This window comes from Halichoerus grypus, chromosome 12 (assembly GCF_964656455.1).
Source record: "Halichoerus grypus chromosome 12, mHalGry1.hap1.1, whole genome shotgun sequence".
Lineage (NCBI taxonomy): Eukaryota > Metazoa > Chordata > Mammalia > Carnivora > Phocidae > Halichoerus > Halichoerus grypus.
The window spans coordinates 59242131-59261990 of record NC_135723.1 but is presented as its reverse complement, the minus strand read 5'-3'; the positions used below and the strand labels follow the sequence as shown (position 1 = coordinate 59261990).

General features: G+C 39.5%; 1 protein-coding gene across 5 annotated transcripts in view; it reads right to left on the bottom strand.

The window, feature by feature from the left end:
- TAX1BP1 (Tax1 binding protein 1) overlaps positions 1-19228 on the bottom strand; it is a 92248-nt gene extending 73020 nt beyond the window's left edge. For all 5 annotated transcript variants that reach the window (XM_078059398.1, XM_078059400.1, XM_078059399.1 and 2 more), the window contains exons 1-2: positions 19071-19228; positions 13297-13465 (exon numbers count right to left, since the gene is read on the bottom strand). In XM_078059398.1, coding sequence (XP_077915524.1) covers positions 13297-13458 — 162 coding nt within the window. In that variant the 5' untranslated portion in view covers positions 13459-13465; positions 19071-19228. The remainder of the gene's footprint in view (positions 1-13296; positions 13466-19070) is intronic.
- Positions 19229-19860: the final 632 nt, after the last annotated feature.

Sequence of the window (19860 nt, the reverse complement as noted above, 5' to 3'; positions counted from 1 at the left end):
TTCTCTGGGGGTGCACTGAGGAGCGGGACCCCGAGTTCTCGGCTCCTCCGGGGCGGAGACTGGGAGGCCGCCATTTTCACTCTCCGCCTCCAAAGCTGTACGGAAAGCTTGCAGGGAACAAAAGCTCTGGAGAGCAAACCCGAGCAGATTACTTAGCCCGGACCGGCAAGGGCGGGGCAATTTTGCCTCCGGCAAAGACATTTGGGAACCACGGCAACAGGCCCCTCCCCCAGAAGATCAGCGAAAACAGCCAGCCAAGACCAAGTTTTCCGATCAATGAGAACGGCAGAACTCCAGCGCTAGGGGAACACTGCACATAGAATTCATGGCTTTTTTACCATGATTCTTTAGTCTTTCAAAGTTAATTAATTTTTTTAACTGTCTTTTTTTCTTTCTGAATTTTTCTTTTTCCCTTTTTCAACCAACATCTTATCAATCCCTTTTTTTAAAAAAAAAATTTTTATTTTTCATTTTTAAAGTCATATTCTATCCCTTCATAGTAGTTACCCGTATTTTTGGCATATATATATATATAAGTTGTTCTCTCTTTAAAATCTTGAGATAGTTTCTTCTAACAGATCAAAATATACTCTAAATCTCTAGTGTATGGTTTTTTTCTACTCCCCTGCCTGATCACATTCTCTCCCTTTTTTCTTTCTTTTTTTTTTTTTTAATCCTCTTCTTTCTTTTTTCAAACAACTTATCAAATCCTTTTTTAAAATTTTTTATAATTTCCATCTTTACAGTCATATTCCATCCCTTCATCATATCAACCCTTATTTTTGTACATATATAAGTTTTTCTTTCTTTAAAATTTTGGGAGGGACTTTCTTTTAACAGACCAAAATACACCCAAAATCTAGTGTGTGGCACTGATCTATAAACCAGCCTGATCATATTTGATCACATTCTGTTTTTGTTTTGTTTTGTTTTGTTCTGCTTTTATTTGTTTTTATCTTTATCTTTTTCTTTTTTCTTTTTTTCTTTCTTTTTCTTTTTTTCTTTCTTTTTCTTTTTTCTCTTTCCCTTTCTTTTCCCACTGCTTCAGGTCTTTTCTGATTTGTTTAGAGTATATTTTCTGGGGACGTTGTTACCCTGCTAGCATTCTGTTCTCTCATTAATCTATTCTCCTCTGCACAAAATGACAAGACGGAAAAAATCACCTCAACAAAAAGAACAAGAGGTAGTACCGACTGCCAGGGACCTACTCAATACGGACATTAGTACAATGTCAGATCTAGAGTTCAGAATCATCACTTTAAAGATACTAGCTGGGCTTGAAAAAAGCATGGAAGTTATTAGAGAAACCCTTTCTGGAGAAGTAAAAGAACTAAAATCTAACCAAGTAGAAATCAAAAAGGCTATTAATGAGGTGCAATCAAATATGGGGGCGCTAACTGCTAGGATAAATGAGGCAGAAAAAAGAATCAGTGAGATAGAAGACCAAATGATGGAAAATAAAGAAGGGGAGAAAAAGAGAGATAAACAACTACTGGATCACGAGGGCAGAATTCGAGAGATAAACGATACCATAAGACGAAACAACATTAGAATAATTGGGATCCCAGAAGAAGAAGAAAGAGAGAGAGGGGCAGAAGGTATACTGGAGCAAATTATAGCAAAGAACTTCCCTAATTTGGGGAAGGAAACAGGCATCAAAATCCAGGAAGCACAGAGAACCCCTCTCAAAATCAATAAAAATAGGTCAACACCCCGACATCTAATAGTAAAATTTACGAGTCTCAGAGACAAAGAGAAAATCCTGAAAGCAGCTCGGGAGAAGAGATATGTAACCTACAATGGTAGAAACATTAGACTGGCAACAGACTTATCCACAGAGACCTGGCAGGCCAGAAAGGACTGGCAGGACATATTCAGAGCACTAAATGAGAAAAATACGCAGCCAAGAATACTATATCCAGCTAGGCTGTCATTGAAAATTGAAGGAGAGATAAAAAGCTTCCAGGACAAACAAAAACTAAAGGAATTTGCAAACACAAAACCAGCCCTACAACAAATATTGAAAGGGGTCCTCTAAGCAAAGAGAGAGCCTAAAAGCAACATAGACCAGAAAGGAACACAAACAATAGACAGTAAGAGTCACTTTACAGGCAATACAATGGCACTAAATTCCTATCTTTCAATAGTTACCCTGAATGTAAATGGGCTAAATGCCCCAATCAAAAGACACAGGCTATCAGATTGGATTAAAAAACAAGACCCATCGATATGCTGTCTGCAAGAGACTCATTTTAGACCCAAAGACACCCCCAGATTTAAAGTGAGGGGGTGGAAAACCATTTACCATGCTAATGGACACCAAAAGAAAGCTGGGGTGGCAATCCTTATATCAGACAAATTAGATTTTAAACCAAAGACTGTAATAAGAGATGAGGAAGGACACTATATCATACTTAAAGGGTCTATCCAACAAGAAGATCTAACAATTGTAAATATCTATGCCCCTAACATGGGAGCAGCCAATTATATAAGGCAATTAATAACAAAAGCAAAGAAACACATTGACAACAATACAATAATAGTGGGGGACTTTAACACCCCCCTCACTGAAATGGACAGATCGTCTAAGCAAAAGATCAACAAGGAAATAAAGACTTTAAATGACACACTGGACCAAATGGACCTCACAGACATATTCAGAACATTCCATCCCAAAGCAACGGAATACACATTCTTCTCTAGTGCCCATGGAACATTCTCCAGAATAGATCACATCCTAGGTCATAAATCAGGTTTCAACCGGTACCAGAAGATTGGGATCATCCCCTGCATATTTTCAGACCACAATGCTTTGAAACTAGAACTCAATGCCAAGAGGAAAGTCGGAAAGAACTCAAATACATGGAGGCTAAAGAGCATCCTACTGAAGAATGAATGGGTCAACCAGGAAATTAAAGAAGAATTAAAAAAATTCATGGAAACCAATGAAAATGAAAACACAACTATTCAAAATCTTTGGGATACAGCAAAGGCAGTCCTAAGAGGAAAGTATATAGCAATACAAGCCTTTCTCAAGAAACAAGAAAGGTCTCAAGTACACAACCTAACCCTACACCTAAAGGAGCTGGAGAAAGAACAGCAAATAAAGCCTAAACCCAGCAGGAGAAGAGAAATAATAAAGATCAGAGCAGAAATCAATGAAATAGAAACCAAAAGAACAGTAGAACAGATCAACGAAACTAGGAGCTGGTTCTTTGAAAGAATTAACAAGATTGATAAGCCCCTGGCCAGACTTATCAAAAAGAAAAGAGAAATGACCCAAATCAACAAAATCATGAATGAAAGAGGAGAAATCACAACCAACACCAAAGAAATACAAACAATTATAAGAACATATTATGAGCAACTCTATGCCAGCAAACTAGATAACCTGGAAGTAATGGATGCATTCCTAGAGATGTATCAACTACCAAAACTGAACCAGGAAGAAATAGAAAACCTGAACAGACCTATAACCACTAAGGAAATTGAAGCAATCATCAAAAATCTCCCAAAACACAAAAGCCCAGGGCCAGATGGCTTCCCAGGGGAATTCTACCAAACATTTCAAGAAGAATTAATACCTATCCTTCTGAAACTGTTCCAAAAAATAGAAATGGAAGGAAAACTTCCAAACTCATTTTATGAGGCCAGCATTACCTTGATCCCAAAACCAGACAAAGACCCCATCAAAAAGGAGAATTACAGACCAATATCCCTGATGAACATGGATGCAAAAATTCTCACCAAAATACTAGCCAATAGGATCCAACAGTACATTAAAAGGATTATTCACCACGACCAAGTCGGATTTATCCCTGGGCTGCAAGGTTGGTTCAACATCCGCAAATCAATCAACGTGATACAATACATTAACAAAACAAAGAACAAGAATCATATGATCCTCTCAATAGATGCAGAAAAAGCATTTGACAAAGTACAGCATCCTTTCTTGATCAAAACTCTTCAGAGTATAGGGATAGAGGGTACGTACCTCAATATCATAAAAGCCATCTATGAAAAACCTACAGCGAATATCATTCTCAATGGGGAAAAACTGAGAGCTTTCCCCCTAAGGTCAGGAACGCGGCAGGGATGTCCACTATCACCACTGCTATTCAACATAGTATTGGAAGTCCTAGCCACAGCAATCAGACAACAAAAAGAAATCAAAGGCATCCAAATTGGCAAAGAAGAAGTCAAACTCTCACTCTTTGCAGATGATATGATATTTTATGTGGAAAATCCCAAAGACTCCACCCCAAAACTGCTAGAACTCATACAGGAATTCAGTAAAGTGGCAGGATATAAAATCAATGCACAGAAGTCAGTGGCACTCCTATACACCAACAACAAGTCAGAAGAAAGAGAAATTAAGGAGTCGATCCCATTTACAATTGCACCCAAAACCATAAGATACCTAGGAATAAATCTAACCAAAGAGGCAAAGGATCTGTACTCAGAAAACTATAAAATACTCATGAAAGAAATTGAGGAAGACACAAAGAAATGGAAAAACGTTCCATGCTCATGGATTGGAAGAACAAATATTGTGAAGATGTCAATCCTACCTAGAGCAATCTACACATTCAATGCAATCCCCATCAAAATACCATCCACTTTCTTCAAAGAAATGGAACAAATAATCCTAAAATTTGTATGGAACCAGAAAAGACCCCGCATAGCCAGAGGAATGTTGAAAAAGAAAAGCAAAGCTGGCGGCATCACAATTCCGGACTTCCAGCTCTATTACAAAGCTGTCATCATCAAGACAGTATGGTACTGGCACAAAAACAGACACATAGATCAATGGAACAGAATAGAGAGCCCAGAAATGGACCCTCAACTCTATGGTCAACTCATCTTTGACAAAGCAGGAAAGAATGTCCAATGGAAAAAAGACAGTCTCTTCAACAAATGGTGTTGGGAAAATTGGGCAGCCACATGCAGAAGAATGAAACTGGACCATTTCCTTACAACACACACAAAAATAGACTCCAAATGGTTGAAAGACCTCAATGTGAGACAGGAGTCCATCAAAATCCTAAAGGAGAACACCGGCAGCAACCTCTTCGACCTCAGCCGCAGCAACTTCTTCCTAGAAACATCGCCAAAGGCAAGGGAAGCAAGGGCAAAAATGAACTATTGGGACTTCATCAAGATAAAAAGCTTTTGCAAAGCAAAGGAAACAGTCAACAAAACCAAAAGACAACTGACAGAATGGGAGAAGATATTTGCAAATGACATATCAGATAAAGGGCTAGTATCCAAAATCTATAAAGAACTCATCAAACTCAACACCAAAAGAACAAAGAATCCAATCAAGAAATGGGCAGAAGACATGAACAGACATTTTTCCAAAGAAGACATCCAAACGGCCAACAGACACATGAAAAAGTGTTCAATATCGCTCGGCATCAGGGAAATCCAAATCAAAACCTCAATGAGATACCACCTCACACCAGTCAGAATGGCTAAAATTAACAAGTCAGGAAATGACAGATGTTGGCGGGGATGCGGAGAAAGGGGAACCCTCCTACACTGTTGGTGGGAATGCAAGCTGGTGCAGCCACTCTGGAAAACAGTATGGAGGTTCCTCAAAAAGTTGAAAATAGAGCTACCATATGATCCAGCAATTGCACTACTGGGTATTTACCCCAAAGATACAAAAGTAGGGACCCGAAAGGCTACGTGCACCCCGATGTTTATAGCAGCAATGTCCACAATAGCCAAACTGTGGAAAGAGCCAAGATGTCCATCAACAGATGAATGGATAAAGAAGATGTGGTATATATATACAATGGAATATTATGCAGCCATCAAAAGGAATGAGATCTTGCCATTTGCAACGACGTGGATGGAACTGGAGGGTATTATGCTGAGCGAAATAAGTCAATCAGAGAAAGACATGTATCATATGACCTCACTGATATGAGGAATTCTTAATCTCAGGAAACAAACTGAGGGTTGCTGGAGTGGGGGGTGGGGTGGGAGGGATGGGGTGACTGGGTGATGGACACTGGGGAGGGTATGTGATCTGGTAAGCGCTGTGAATTGTGCAAGACTGTTGAATCTCAGATCTGTACCTCTGAAACAAATAATGCAATATATGTTAAGAAAGAAAAAAAGAAGAAGAAGAATGTAGCAGGAGGGGAAGAATGAAGGGGGGGAAATCGGAGGGGGAGAAGAACCATGAGAGACGATGGACTCTGAAAAACAAACTGAGGGTTCTAGAGGGGAGGGGGGTGGGAGGATGGGTAGCCTGGTGATGGGTATTGAGGAGGGCACGTTCTGCATGGAGCACTGGGTGTTATGCACAAACAATGAATCATGGAACACTATATCTAAAACTAATGATGTAATGTATGGGGATTAACATAACAATAAAAAAATTAAAAAAAAAAAAAGAATTATGCTAAATCTACCCTGCCTGTGCTCTGTAAATGGAACAAAGCCTGTATGATGGCACATCTGTCTACAACATGGTTTACTAAATATTTTAAGCCCACTGTTGAGACCTACCGCTCAGAAAGAAAACATTCCTTTCGAAATCCTACTGCTCATTCACAAAGCAGCTGTTTACTCAAGAGCTCTGATGGAGATATACAACAAGGTTAAGGTTGTTTTCATGCCTGATAATACAATATCCATTCTGCAGCCCACAGATCAAGAGTAATTTAGACTTGCAAGTCTTACTATTTAAGAAATACATTTTGGGTGCCTGGGTGGCTCAGTTAAGCATCTGCCTTCGACTCAAGTCAAGATTCCAGGGTCCTGGGATCGAATCCCACATTGAACTTCCTGCTCAGCGGGGAGTCTGCTTCTCCCTCTACCCCTCCCCCTGCTCATGATCTCTAATAAATAAATAAAATCTTTTAAAAAAAATACATTTTGTAAGGCTGTAGCTGCTATAGGTAGTGATTCCTCTGATGGATCTGGACAAGGTAAGCTGAAAACCATCTAGACGGAATTCACCATTCTAGATGCCATTAAGAACATTCACAATTCACGGGAATAGGTCAAAACATCATCAGCAACAGAAGTTTGGAAGAAGTTGATTTCAACCCTCATGGATGACTTCCAGGGGTTTAAGACTTCAGTGGAGAAAGTAACTGCAAATGTGAAAGAAACAGCATGAGAACTAAAATTAGAAGTGGAGCCTGAAGATGTGACTGAATTGTTGCAATCTCATGATAAAACTTAAACAGATGAGGAGTTGCTTCTTACGGATGAGCAAAGAAAGATTCGAGATGGAATCTACTCCTGGTGAAGATGTTGTGAAAAGTGTTGAAATGACACCAAAAGATTTAGAATATTACAGAAATTTAGTAGTGGTACCAGGAATAAAAATTTAAGAAATTTTTAACTTTTCCAAAAAAATAAAAAATTAGATGAACAACATAAAAGCAACCACCCAGCAGAGTGCCTGACCTACAGTAAGCACTCCATAAATGCCAGTTTTTGCATGCACAGTATATTATAGTGATTAAGAGCGTAGGAAATAAGGTCAGACTGCCAGAAAAGATCACTTACTAGCTATGACTTCAGACAAGTTATTTCTGTTCCCTCCTCTTTAAAATGGAGATGATAATCTCAAAGGTCTATGTAATAAATAAGATAATCCCTCTAAAGAAATCAGCACAGTGCTGAGCACATTAGTATTCATTAAATGCTACCATTCATTAATACCCAAGGACACACAGCCTTAAGGGACAGTGATATTGATTCTATGATATTCTCTCCCTCACTTCAGATCCCCCAATGCTTCACTGTCTCCTTAAAAAAAAAAAAAAAAAGCCCATCTGAAGTTTTTCCCCCAACAAAATACGCCTGGTACAAATCATAGCTTGTGTTCTTTGTCCCTGACCATACAGTGATATTGAAAGAAGTACTATCTAGGGGTGCCAGGGTGGCTCAGTCAGTTAAGCATCTGCCTTCAGTTCAGGTCCAGGATCCCAGGGTCCTGGGATCACACCTGGTATTAGGCTCCCTGCTCAGCAGAGAGCCTGCTTCTCCCTCTCCCTCTGCTGCTCCCCCTGCTTGTGCACGCACATGTGCTCTCTCTCTCAAATAAATAAAATCTTTAAAAAAAAAAAAAAAGATGTGTGACACCTGGGTGGCTCAGTTGGTTAAGCAGCTGCCTTCGGCTCAGGTCATGATCCCAAGGTCGTGGTATCGAGTCCCCACGTCAGGCTCCTTGCTTAGAGGGGAGCCTGCTTCTCCCTCTGCCTGCCACTCCCCTCTGCTTATGCACGCGCTCGCTCTCTGACATATAAATAAAATCTTAAAAAAAAAAAAGATGTTAAATGGTTTGGTCCTTGCTGTGTTTTCTCTTAAGTGAATCACAATAGCTCAAGACTATTCCTTAACAGTTGCCCGTGATGGAACCTACAAAGTATGCCTAACATACTTTGCTTCCCTTTATTGCCTAAGTCTGAGCAACTCTTCTCAAGAAAGTGGTTGATGGTGCTATAAGAAGTCACAGGTATCCCACGCTGAGCCCAAGGAGGGACAAGATGAAACCCAATCTGAGTACAAAATATAAAATTATGCTTTAAATTCCTTAAGAAATGAACAATGGATCTTGAATGATTGATCTTAGGTCACTCTGGAAGGGACATGTCAGACATACATAAAAAAATAAATGTAGGGGTACCTGGGTGGCTCACTCAGTTGGGTGTCCAACTCTTGATTTCAGCTCAGGTCATGATCTCATGGGTCGTGGGACTGAGCCCTGCACTGGACTCCGCACTCAGCTGGGAGTCTGCTTGAGATTCTCTCCCTCTGCCCCCCACCATCCCCCTCAAATAAATATATCAAAATCTTTAAAAATAAATGTAAAAGTCTCTCAATCTGGAAAGATACAAAGTACTGGCTCCTTTAGGATAGGTATGGCTAAACTCCCACATGAAAATATAGTAAAGCAGGTCATAATGGAAGAAACAGTAGACATCTGGAAATTACGTAGGACCGTATGGTAAGAATAAAAAACATCTAATGAAAAGAGTCAATAAACAACAAAGTGTCCAAGTCACAGCTTGTTTCTCTTTATTTTCCTGGTCACCTGGTTAGAACTTGATTGGAATTCAGATTTCAGAATTCAGACAGATTTCCATCCCTTAACATGCAAGGGAATTTGCCTTTTAATCTACAAGCAGCAAATGGAAGGAAAATTTTTACATTTAGAATAAGAGAATTTTAAAACAATGAAAAATGGCAGGGAGAATGACAACACTTAGAACAATGGAACAGTCAAAATTACCTATGACTGTCAAAACAGTCACAGGAGCTACATTTGAATCCAGTGAAGAGGGTGTGTCTATATTAAGGAAGGAACCAAAGCAACCATTAACAGTTTAGTTTGGGGAATTATAATAGTACTGGGCATCATTCTTCTGTTACTAATGCAATAGCAAAACAAGAGCAAAAAAGGAAATGAATGAAACAAGGATAACATGGAAGGAGAAAAAAAAAAAAAACCCACAAATGTGCCCCCCTCTTTTCTTTTAGAGAGGGGGAGGGGGAGGGGGAGGGGGCAGGGGGAGTGGAGAGGGAGAGAAAATCTCAAGCAGGCTCCACATGGAGCCTGTGCTCTGTGTGGAGACCAACATGGGGCTCCATCTCACAATCCTGGGATCATGACCTGAGCCGAAATCAAGAGTTGGACACTTAGACTGAACCACCCAGGCACCCCAATGTTCCCTCAAGTAGGATTAACATTTCAGAAAAACATGTTGGATGAGAAGCACTGATCATAATGAAAATTCTGAGAGGGAATGTAAAAAACAGAAGGACATCAAGATTACCTAGTAAAACTAAGATACTATAGAGAAACCTTGACAGAAAGAAACATTAGGGAGAGCACACAAAGAGCACCTGTAAAGAGAGAAAGAGTTCCAAAGGGGACTGATTTTGAGGGAGGGGCAAAAGGAGACAGACCTAAGACTTGAGCGTAGGAAAGGTACTGAAAGTAAATTTCCTGGTTATATATGGATAAACACAAAACTTACGAAACAGTATAAAATGAGCCTATGGATTTTTAAAATCTAGAAAAATATACACCAAACTTCTTCACTCAAAATTCTAGGTGCTGAACCTTTCTGGAGAAAGTCCTAAAACCAATCCTCAGCAATCTCTAATTCCCTGACATTCTTCCACAGTAGCAAGACCAAATCATCTGCATACTCAAGCCCTCAACTCTTAACACATGACCTTATTCCTCCTTATGAATATACTGAAGCCATGAATGAATTCCAGTCCAAATTCATTCAACTAATTGCTGACAAACCCCCACTGATACTACTTATGGGTTTTTATTTATTATTTATGGATTATTACCCACAACTGACTCCCTTTTCTACTTTAAGCCTTATCTCACCTAGAAAATAAGGATAGTCTAAACATTTTCTTGGTCTCCATTCTCTTCTAATTTCAAGTTATCTTACTCAACCCTCCAAGATAAAATTGACCTTTAAACTTTATTACTCTCTGCTTTCCTTCATTCCTCAGCCAAATATTAAAACAATCCATAACGTGATCCAAACCAACCTTTCCTATTCATCTTCTAAAACGGATTATTTGTCCCACGCAAGTCAAATTCCTTAACACTTTCACAAACATACCACGCACACCTTCCCTTCACTCCTTCCCCCCTAGAGCTACTATCTGGGCACTTTCTCCCTGCTTGCCTTTCAATATTTTATCTATCAAAATCATCCTAGAGGACAATCTGCAGTACACCTAAGTGTTTTAAAACATGCAATGCAATAAGCAAGGCAATTCCACTTTATTAAACATGATTTTTGGGATGCCTGGGTGGCTTAGTCAGTTAAGTGCCTTCGGCTCAGATCATGATCCCAGGGTCCTGGGATCGAGTCCTGCATTAGGCTCTCAGTGGGGATCCTGCTTCTCCCTCTGTCTGCCACTCCCCCCTGCTTGTGCTCTTTCTCTGACAAATAAAATCTTCAAAAAAATAAACAAACATGATTTTCTTTCTTGAGTCTTCCCATGTATTCTCAAATTTTTACCACGTGCCTGAAATTCCTATTGAGTTTTAAAGTATTATCCAGGCAATTCTACAATCCAAGGGCATTCTACACCATTGTATTCACGTATGTATTCATTTCTTAGAGAAAAGTTACAGTACTTGGAGTGCACAAGAGATAATAGTTTAGCATTACCAAAGCAAAAAATAAGCAGGCAATGACAAAAAAATGAAATTATAGATCAACTCATAGAAAGCAGCCTTATATGGGGTACCTGTGTGGCTCAGTGGGTCAAGCATCTGCCTTTAGGTCATGATCCTAGGTTCTGGGATCAAGCCCCGCCTCTGGCTCCCTGCTCAGCGGGGAGTCTGTTTCTCCCTTTCCCTCTGCCCCTCCCCCAGCTCATGCTCACAAGCACTCTCAAATAGTCTTTAAAAAAAAAAAGAAAGCCTTATATGGCACACTGGTGAAGTTATTTGGTCTTGACATTATTCCACAGATGATGAAGAACCACTCAAGAGTTTGAAACAAAAGGAAGATATGTTCGTATTTTCATTTTAGTTTACACAGAGTAGTTTGAAGAACAGACAAGGTGGTGGGGGACGCAAGAATGAAAACAGGGAAGACAAGTGTCCTATTGCAATAGTCTTGGAAAACGATAAGGAGGGCATAAAATTAGGGCATTGATATTACAGATACAAAAATACATAGGCAAGAAAATGGACAGAATTAGTGTTTGACTAGATTTGAAGGGAAAGTCATTAGCTTTTGCATTAGGCAATAGGCCATTAACTAAAAATTTTTAAAAAAGTAGTTTGAAGGAAAAAGGTAAACATTCATCTTCTTGAAATACAATTCATCATCCTACATACCTACATACGCAAAGACATCCCACTGCCCAAAATAAAAACCTACATTTTAGCCTACAACTGAAGGCCTCCACGGACCAGTCTGAGGCTTAATTCTAACATTATCTCCCTCCACTTCCCTAAATGAAGCTTATGTTCTAGTCAAAGTAACTTGTATCCATTAACATTCTCACCTCTGTGCCTTAGCTTATACCACTTTCCTGCCAGAAATGCCCCTTCCTTGCTTCAATCTCATTTCCCTGCTCTACTCTTCTGACCCATTCTTATACAAAACACCTCTCACTAAGTTTAACTTGATACCCGTATCTCACATAAAATTGTACTGATTTCATAAAAATGTTTACCATGAATGTATCTCCTTTTTGGAATTTGACTTAGTAAGTAAATAGTGACTCCTCTAACAGGCAAAATCAAGGAAGAAGGGATTCAAAAAGGAAATGAAATGTCGTTAGATGCCGAAACTTTATTTGTCCAATAGTTTTTCGGCCCTCCTCACTCTAAAAGGCTGACTTTCACTTCTAGATACTTTCAATGTGCCTAATTCTAGCAGCTATTCTTATTTCTACTTTATTGTTTAACTTATACATACCAGACAAAATCGTATCTAAAACTTATTCTGAGGGAGAATCTAGAGAAACCCAGGAGAAAAGTTTCATTATTTGGACATTTATGACATTTTACCTGTTCAAAGAAAACTTAATTTTATTTAAGTAACCTTTTGAGCCCAATGTGGGGCTCAAACTCACGAACCCAAGATCAAGAGTCGCATGTTCTTCCAGCTGAGTCAGCTAGGCACCCCAAGGACACTCTCTTATGTTTTATTCTCCACTACATTCTGAAGAGTTGAAATTGCCAGAAAATCTCTAGCACAGTGAAGCACCACCATAATGATCACCTCAATGTAATTCTCAGGCAAATATTATACAAAATGACTAGCAAAATGTAAAAACTGGGATTCTTGCCATCAGAGTTACTATTTAGTCATGTAAAACAGAATACTCTTAAAAAAGCATAAGACAAAATGAGCAATATTTAAGCAATGTAGGACAATAGAATAACATGGCTGTAGAGTTGTATAAAATTATAAATGACTGAAGAGACAATAAATGAAATAGCAACTCAAAAGAAAAGATCTTTTTTCAAGTAATGAATGGAGAAAACAGAAGGAAAAAAAAGGTTCCGAGAAAGGTTTCACAGACCTTGAGTGACACAGAACCTTTTGATCATAGAGAGGCAAGTCTGGTGAACTGAAGTTCTCAATATTTGTTGTATGCTACCCTGCACTGTTAAATATTTCATGTTTATAAAACATTTAAGTTTACAACCATAAAAAAGACCCTTAATGCAGAGTAAAGACAAGACTAATACAAGCTACTTATCAACCTGCTTAAAAAGAAAATAAAGTACCTACATGGAAGAAGTATGCAAAAAAAAGTTCTTACCTTGAATATACCAACCCAATCTTTTGGATGTGGATGGATATATGCAGTTAAGGTGTAATGACATTCCAGGTGTGCATTAGGAAGATAACTCTTGGCCACATTTTGAAAGATGACATGGGCAAAGTTGGAAGTCTGCAAGGGGACTTCTTGAAAGGATGTCATTGTGAATCTGAAACAAGCAAATCATACAAGTTGAATGATACCAACTAACAAAAAACTTATACCTCAGAAAATACATAACACTGAATGCAAACTACATGAGCATTTGTATGCCATAATTATTGAGAAGATACATACTTGGAACTCCTTCTTAAAAACATGGTTAAATATAAAAATCCACAGAAACTGGGAAATAACAATTTCCAAAATGGCTCAGAAAGTCACATGGGGATTAAAAAATTTAAAAACCAAGATTCTCTCTCCCCTCTGCCCCTCCCCCACCATGCTCACACCTGCACACTCTAAATAATTAAATCTTTAAAAAAAAAATCTGCAAGACACAAATGTTTTCCATATTTTGTGCTCTACTTTTGAGAAAAAGATACAACTGAGGATTTACTCAAAAAAGCTATCTATAGGGCGCCTGGGTGGCTCAGTCGTTAAGCGTCTGCCTTCGACTCAGGTCATGATCCCAGGGTCCTGGGATCGAGCCCCACACTGGGCTCCCCGCTCGGCGGGAAGCCTGCTTCTCCCTCTCCCACACCCCCTCTCCCACACCCCCCACTTGTGTCCCTGCTCTCGCTAACTCTAATAAAAAAATAAAAAATAACATCTTAAAAAAAAAAGCTATCTATACAGTATCACACAAACTCAGTACAATTACTGATTATTGATTCTACAATACACATAAAAAATTATGACAATGTCCCTATGGTACTTGCTTCTAAGTCATCACGAAAATCTCTGTGATGGGAAAACCGGGGCCAGATTTTTGCTAACCAAATTAATTTACTTCACAAATCAATAAAGTCTCTACAGGGCAAGCACAGCAGTTAGTCTCTGCTCAATTTAAATATTAAGGAAGTCTTTATTGCTAAGAAGATCTAAGACAACATGCTTTCACAGTGTTTCTTTTGCTGACCTGTTTGAAATACTAAGGCAAATTTTTAAAGTTTCATAATAAACACTTCAGAAAATATCCACTTTTCTTCTGTATCTTCTCTGCTTCTGTTAAAGTACTGCTTTACTGAAACATAAAGAGACTATCAATGGTGAACCTGGAAGCCACTGTGGTAGAATGCCAGTCTGGTTGTCCGTTAGCCGCTCCCCAACCTGAGCTTTGCCAGGATTCCAAGAAGAGTGCATTCAGTAGCAATCCTCCTACACCTCTGCACTAACAAAATGGCTTAACTACCAGCAGCCCTATTTCACAGAAGGATTTAACTATCACTACATTTAACTATGCCAAAGCCATCAATAAAATGAAAAGGTAGCACTTACTTACAAACACTGAGAACTCTTCCTAAAATAAATGAAGAGTTTTATTACTTTCTTTGAATTGTCTGAGCTAATTTGGGCTCATGGGGATGTCATGAACTAATAAAGTCACTAATGATAATCTCTTTTCAAGTCAATGGCTTCATAAAGAAGGAAAAAATAACCGATTGATTCCAGTTTTGAAAAACCATTCACTAATGGTTATACCAGTTAAGAGAAATAATAGCTAAATCAATGAAACCAACCTCTAGCAGATCCAACTACCAAAACTGAAGAAAGTGAATTAGTAATATTTTTCTACAAAGAAAATGATTTAGGTTTCTCTGAGGAAAACATTTGGTAAGGAGAAACTAAGGCTAGCTTAGAATGAGCTGCCAATGTTTTTAATTAAAAGTAATTTAAAAATGAAACTTTTTCTTAAAACTTGACATGTTTCCTAAAGTAAACTAAATCAACAAAGCTGTAATTATGTTTTATGTCAGTGAAGTTTAAACTTTTGTTTAACCTCAACTACACAATGTTTTACAAATCCATAATCCGGGTGCCTGGGTGGCTCAGTCGGTTAAGCATCTGCCTTCAGCTCAGGTCATGATCCCAGCTCCTGGGATCGAGTCCCACGTCCGGCTCCCAGCTCAAAAGGGAGTCTGCTTCTCCCTCTGCCTCTGCCTACCGTTCTGCCTACTTGTGCTCTCTCTGTCAAATAAAATCTTTAAAAAAAATAAAATAAAAATACATAATCCAACCTTACATTTTCACTTCACTGAAAAGTTAAAGTAGAAAAATAGCAGGAAGGTATACATCTATGTATTTATGTATGAGGGATATGTGTGAAGACTTTTAACCTAATTGTTTACCAGTACATATAAACGCATTTTCATTTTAAATATATTAACATGAAATTTCATTTTTAAACCTTCCCCCCAAAATTCAAGGTTTTAATAGAACATCCTAACATCAGACTTTAAATATACTCAAGATTATAAATCTTAAGCATAATATAATTTGTGATCATCCTACTAACCTTTATTAATCTCTATCCAACACTTCAACCTTTTTAAAAATTTCAGTGAAATTTAACTATAGAAATGTTTTACAAGTCATTCCACTCTCATTACTAGTTTCTTAAACTTTTTTAAAAATTAAATTCCAATATAGCTTCTAGTCATAAGAAGTTAACAAGGGTAAATGTAATCTCAATGTAATTACCACATGAATCAACCCATTTTAAATAGTAAAACAAAATTCCCCATATAATTCCTGTTTCACTACTCACTCAGATAAAATGAATGAAAAGAGGAAACATAAAAATGCTGAAATTCACTGAGAATGTCAATTTATCAAGATGATTCAGACATTTATACAATACCGCGTGTGCACACACACACACACACAGGACACACACAGCCCAGTGGGGAAGTAATGTGCAAAGTCACTGCATCACCTTGTGGTAATGCTTGGGAAGTGTAGCTTCACTAACATCCTAAGAACAAACTGCACCTCAGCTGGAGAGGAAACACAGCCCCCCTACACAAAAAGGGAAGTGGAATCAGCTGTACTATACCAAATTTTGCTTCCCATTCTCTAAAGTACATTTCCAGAAACATGGGTACATTAAGATGCAAGCCAAGGCTAAGCAAAAATTTTCCACTCAAGAATTAAAGAACCAAACACATTCAGCTAAGAAACAAAGTCTGAAATGCATATACATGATGCCTGCAGTGGCTTCTTCCATGTATCCTACTATATTTCCACAAAGGTCCAACATGTCTAGAGTTCCTTTGCATGTGCTACGCTGTAAACTTTATACTATAAAATCTTTGGTCTAAAATCCAATTTTGTTATTTGAGGGGTTCATCAATATCTAAGGAAAAGATAGTAATGTGCAGTGGGCACTTTAGTTAAGTAGCTAAAATAAATGGGGGGGGTGCAGAAGATGGAAGCACTTTGTTATCTTTATTTCTTCCTCCTGGAACTTTTTCAAGCGCAAAACAAATCTGGCTTTTGTGGTAGTATCCTTCCAGTGGCTTCTGATACTCATTTTATTGGACCAGGCCAAAAATGTAAGCCTTAGTCAACTAAACTAGAAAATATACATACTAATTTTGTTCTGTGTCATGTGACTGTGGTGGCTGTATTTTTTTTTTTTTTCCAAAGTCCTTATGAAGTTAAAGCTACTAAACTAATGGTAAGGGAACTATCCTGATGTCCAGGATTTGCTTTAAAAACTCCTGGGGAAAAAAAATGTACTGGGGGAGGTAATAAAACAAGTTTAGTAAAATGGTAGTTCCTTTTACTATTTGTTCTCCTTTTGTGTATGTTTATAAGTAAAGATCAGTAATAAAAACTCCACGTATGACCTATCGCAATAGGAACACATGTAATGTAGGGAATGGCAAACTTAGCAAAAAGTTTTTAAAATCTTCAGTTAAAAGTACATGAACATTTAAAATTATCTCTAAACTTCAGTCTCATAGGGCACACAAATATCTGAAGGAAAAACTGACATTCTAACAGTTTAATTATTCATACTTTAGCTCAAAGACTATCTGCTGGTTTATAGAGCACAAAAATGTTATCTGCAATCTTTCTGGGAGGCAGAAGCAAAACCAACAATCCGTTAATTAGCACTCTTAAAAACATCCCTTATATCTAGATTTCTTCACAACTGAGTGCCACTACACTCTACCCAGATGTTACTAATACCACTTTTATTTACTCTGTAGATTGTTTTAAAAGGTGGTTTCTAAAAAGCTTAACTTGGCCCATATAATGAGGGAATTTTTATCTTTTTGTAAGGGTTTATTTGGGCCAAAATACACTTTAAAAAGCCAGAAGAGCATACACCCAATATTTTACTTAGGGTAATATCAAAATTCCAAAAGAATAAAATCCAATAAATTTCGCATATGTATTCCCCAAAATATTCCCCCAAAGAACTACATGAACATCGTTAGGACGTTTCATAGTTAACATTAAATGGCTACAGCCATAACCATAAACAGAGGTATGCAACTTAATGTGATGACGAGAAAACTACAATAGGATGTCCTCTGAAGCTGCAAAAAAATAAAGTAAAAAAAAAAAAAAGACCTTATAAGTCATTTCTAACGTAATCAAGTAATTCTTCAAGAGATCGAGCCCACTCTAGATAAGAACAAAACAAAGGCTTGGCCTCAGCCTTCTCTAGACATGAATTGTACTGTGAGGGGCAATCAGCCCCCTTTTATATTAACATGTTATTCAAAAATCTCTTTAAATGCTTTGGAACTGAGCACCAAAACTATAATTACTGCACAGTCCGCGCTCAGTCTGTAGAAATTTTACAATGAGCGTAAAGCGGAGTTGAAAAGTTAAACTTTCCCATCTAAATCCTTGTCATAAAAGCAATTCGTAACTAAACTGTGATGCCTAAAACGTAATATATGTAGAAAGCCAAATGCCACAGTGTTTTCAAACATAACTATTATAGAAAAGGTAATATAGGTGTATCAACAGTCACACACAACCCCACCCCCACACGTCAAAGACTGCCCCAGGCGATGAGCGCCGGTCGGGACTAGCCCACAACTGGCAGACCTGCCGGGTGCTGGGTGGGGTAAAGAGGGAGTTGTGAAATCAAGAAAAGTTGCCTAAGCAAAGGAAGACGTGACTCTCCTCAGAGATCCCTCCGAACACTAAACGTAGGGGCTATCTACAAACATACCAAGAAAAGCGTTTGCTAGACCTGTAGCCCAGGTGAAGTACGCGATCCGGGAACCTACAGCTAACTCCGCCCCCGGCCCCCAGACGTAGGCGGCGCAATGAGTCTCCGCCTCTTTCTCCACAGGCGACACAAACCAAAACACCTGAGTTTCACCCCACCCGGGCAAACCCGAGCCTCGGACTCGACCTGTTTTCCCAAGCTAACCCACGCCAGGAGCACACATACTGCCCTCAAAACACACCCTAAAATTGGGCATCGAGCAAGACAGGTTCTTCAGGGGTCCCCCGCGTCACTCGCCCCCGCCAAAGTGCCCACGTCCCACACGGCTCCCCCAAACAGCGAAGGCCTATCCCGGGGCCTCCCCGCCGTGTGGGGCGGCCACCCGTCGTTTTTTCCATCCCCACTGCTAACCGAAGTTGCCACCACCCCCGTCACAATCGTAGTCCAGGAGGAAAAGTTTGTCCTCGGGAAGGAAAGCATCGTCATTTGGCTGCATCGTCACCAGGAGATCATTCCCCAGACTGGCCAGGCCCCTAGACTCTAAGAGCTGAGGAGCGTATCACGAACCCCCAAAGAGCTCCAGCTGGGGACCGCCCCGCAAAATGTGCTGGAGCCGGCCGGGGAAGGCGCTTACCCAACGAGGAGCTCCGGGACAGAGGGAACGTTAGACAAGCTTCCGAGCTTCTGCCGCCATCAACCGCCGAACCTCTTCCGCCACCACAACCGCCCTCCGGGCCAGCTCCACCTCCCCTCAGGGCCAAAAAGCCGGCGTTACGTCACTTCCTGCTGCGGGACCGCCCCTTCCGCCGCCGCTGCCGCCGCAGCCACCGCGCGGAGTGGGCCCTGCCCATCGGCTGAAACACAGCGTCCGCCCCTGTGGCTTTTCAAAACCTACCCCGCCCGCGGAGCCAAAAAGTCCAGGGCGGCCTTTTACCTCCGCTTTGGCCTCGCAGTAGTTAGTCACAGACCTAGTCAAGCAGGGTCCCTTTGGATTCGCATTTTTCATTTTTAAATTTTTACTTTAACCGGAAAGTTAGGTAACTTAAGTTAGGTTGGAAGGGTAGTCCAAAGGTATATGGACTATTACCATATCATTGCCTGGATCTTAAAAATCTAAGTGAATCTATTTATTTTATACATCAGAAAGTAGGGAAACGATAGAAGTAAGGGAGCGACCACATGGTTAGGGCTGCAACCCCTAACTCCAAGGCTCTTTCCCAACTCCTGGTCCAGTCCTGTGCTTGTTTAAGTGTGAGATTTTGTTCACTAGAAGACCTCAGTTCTAAGAGCGTTTCAGTTCCAATGCTCTATGATTCTATTTCCTCTTGCTCCAGCAGTGACCTCTTTCTGCCCGCACTTCTATGAGTGATTACCTGCTTTTCTTATCTGAGTTCTTTTGTGTGTGTGAATTTTGTCCTGTATTC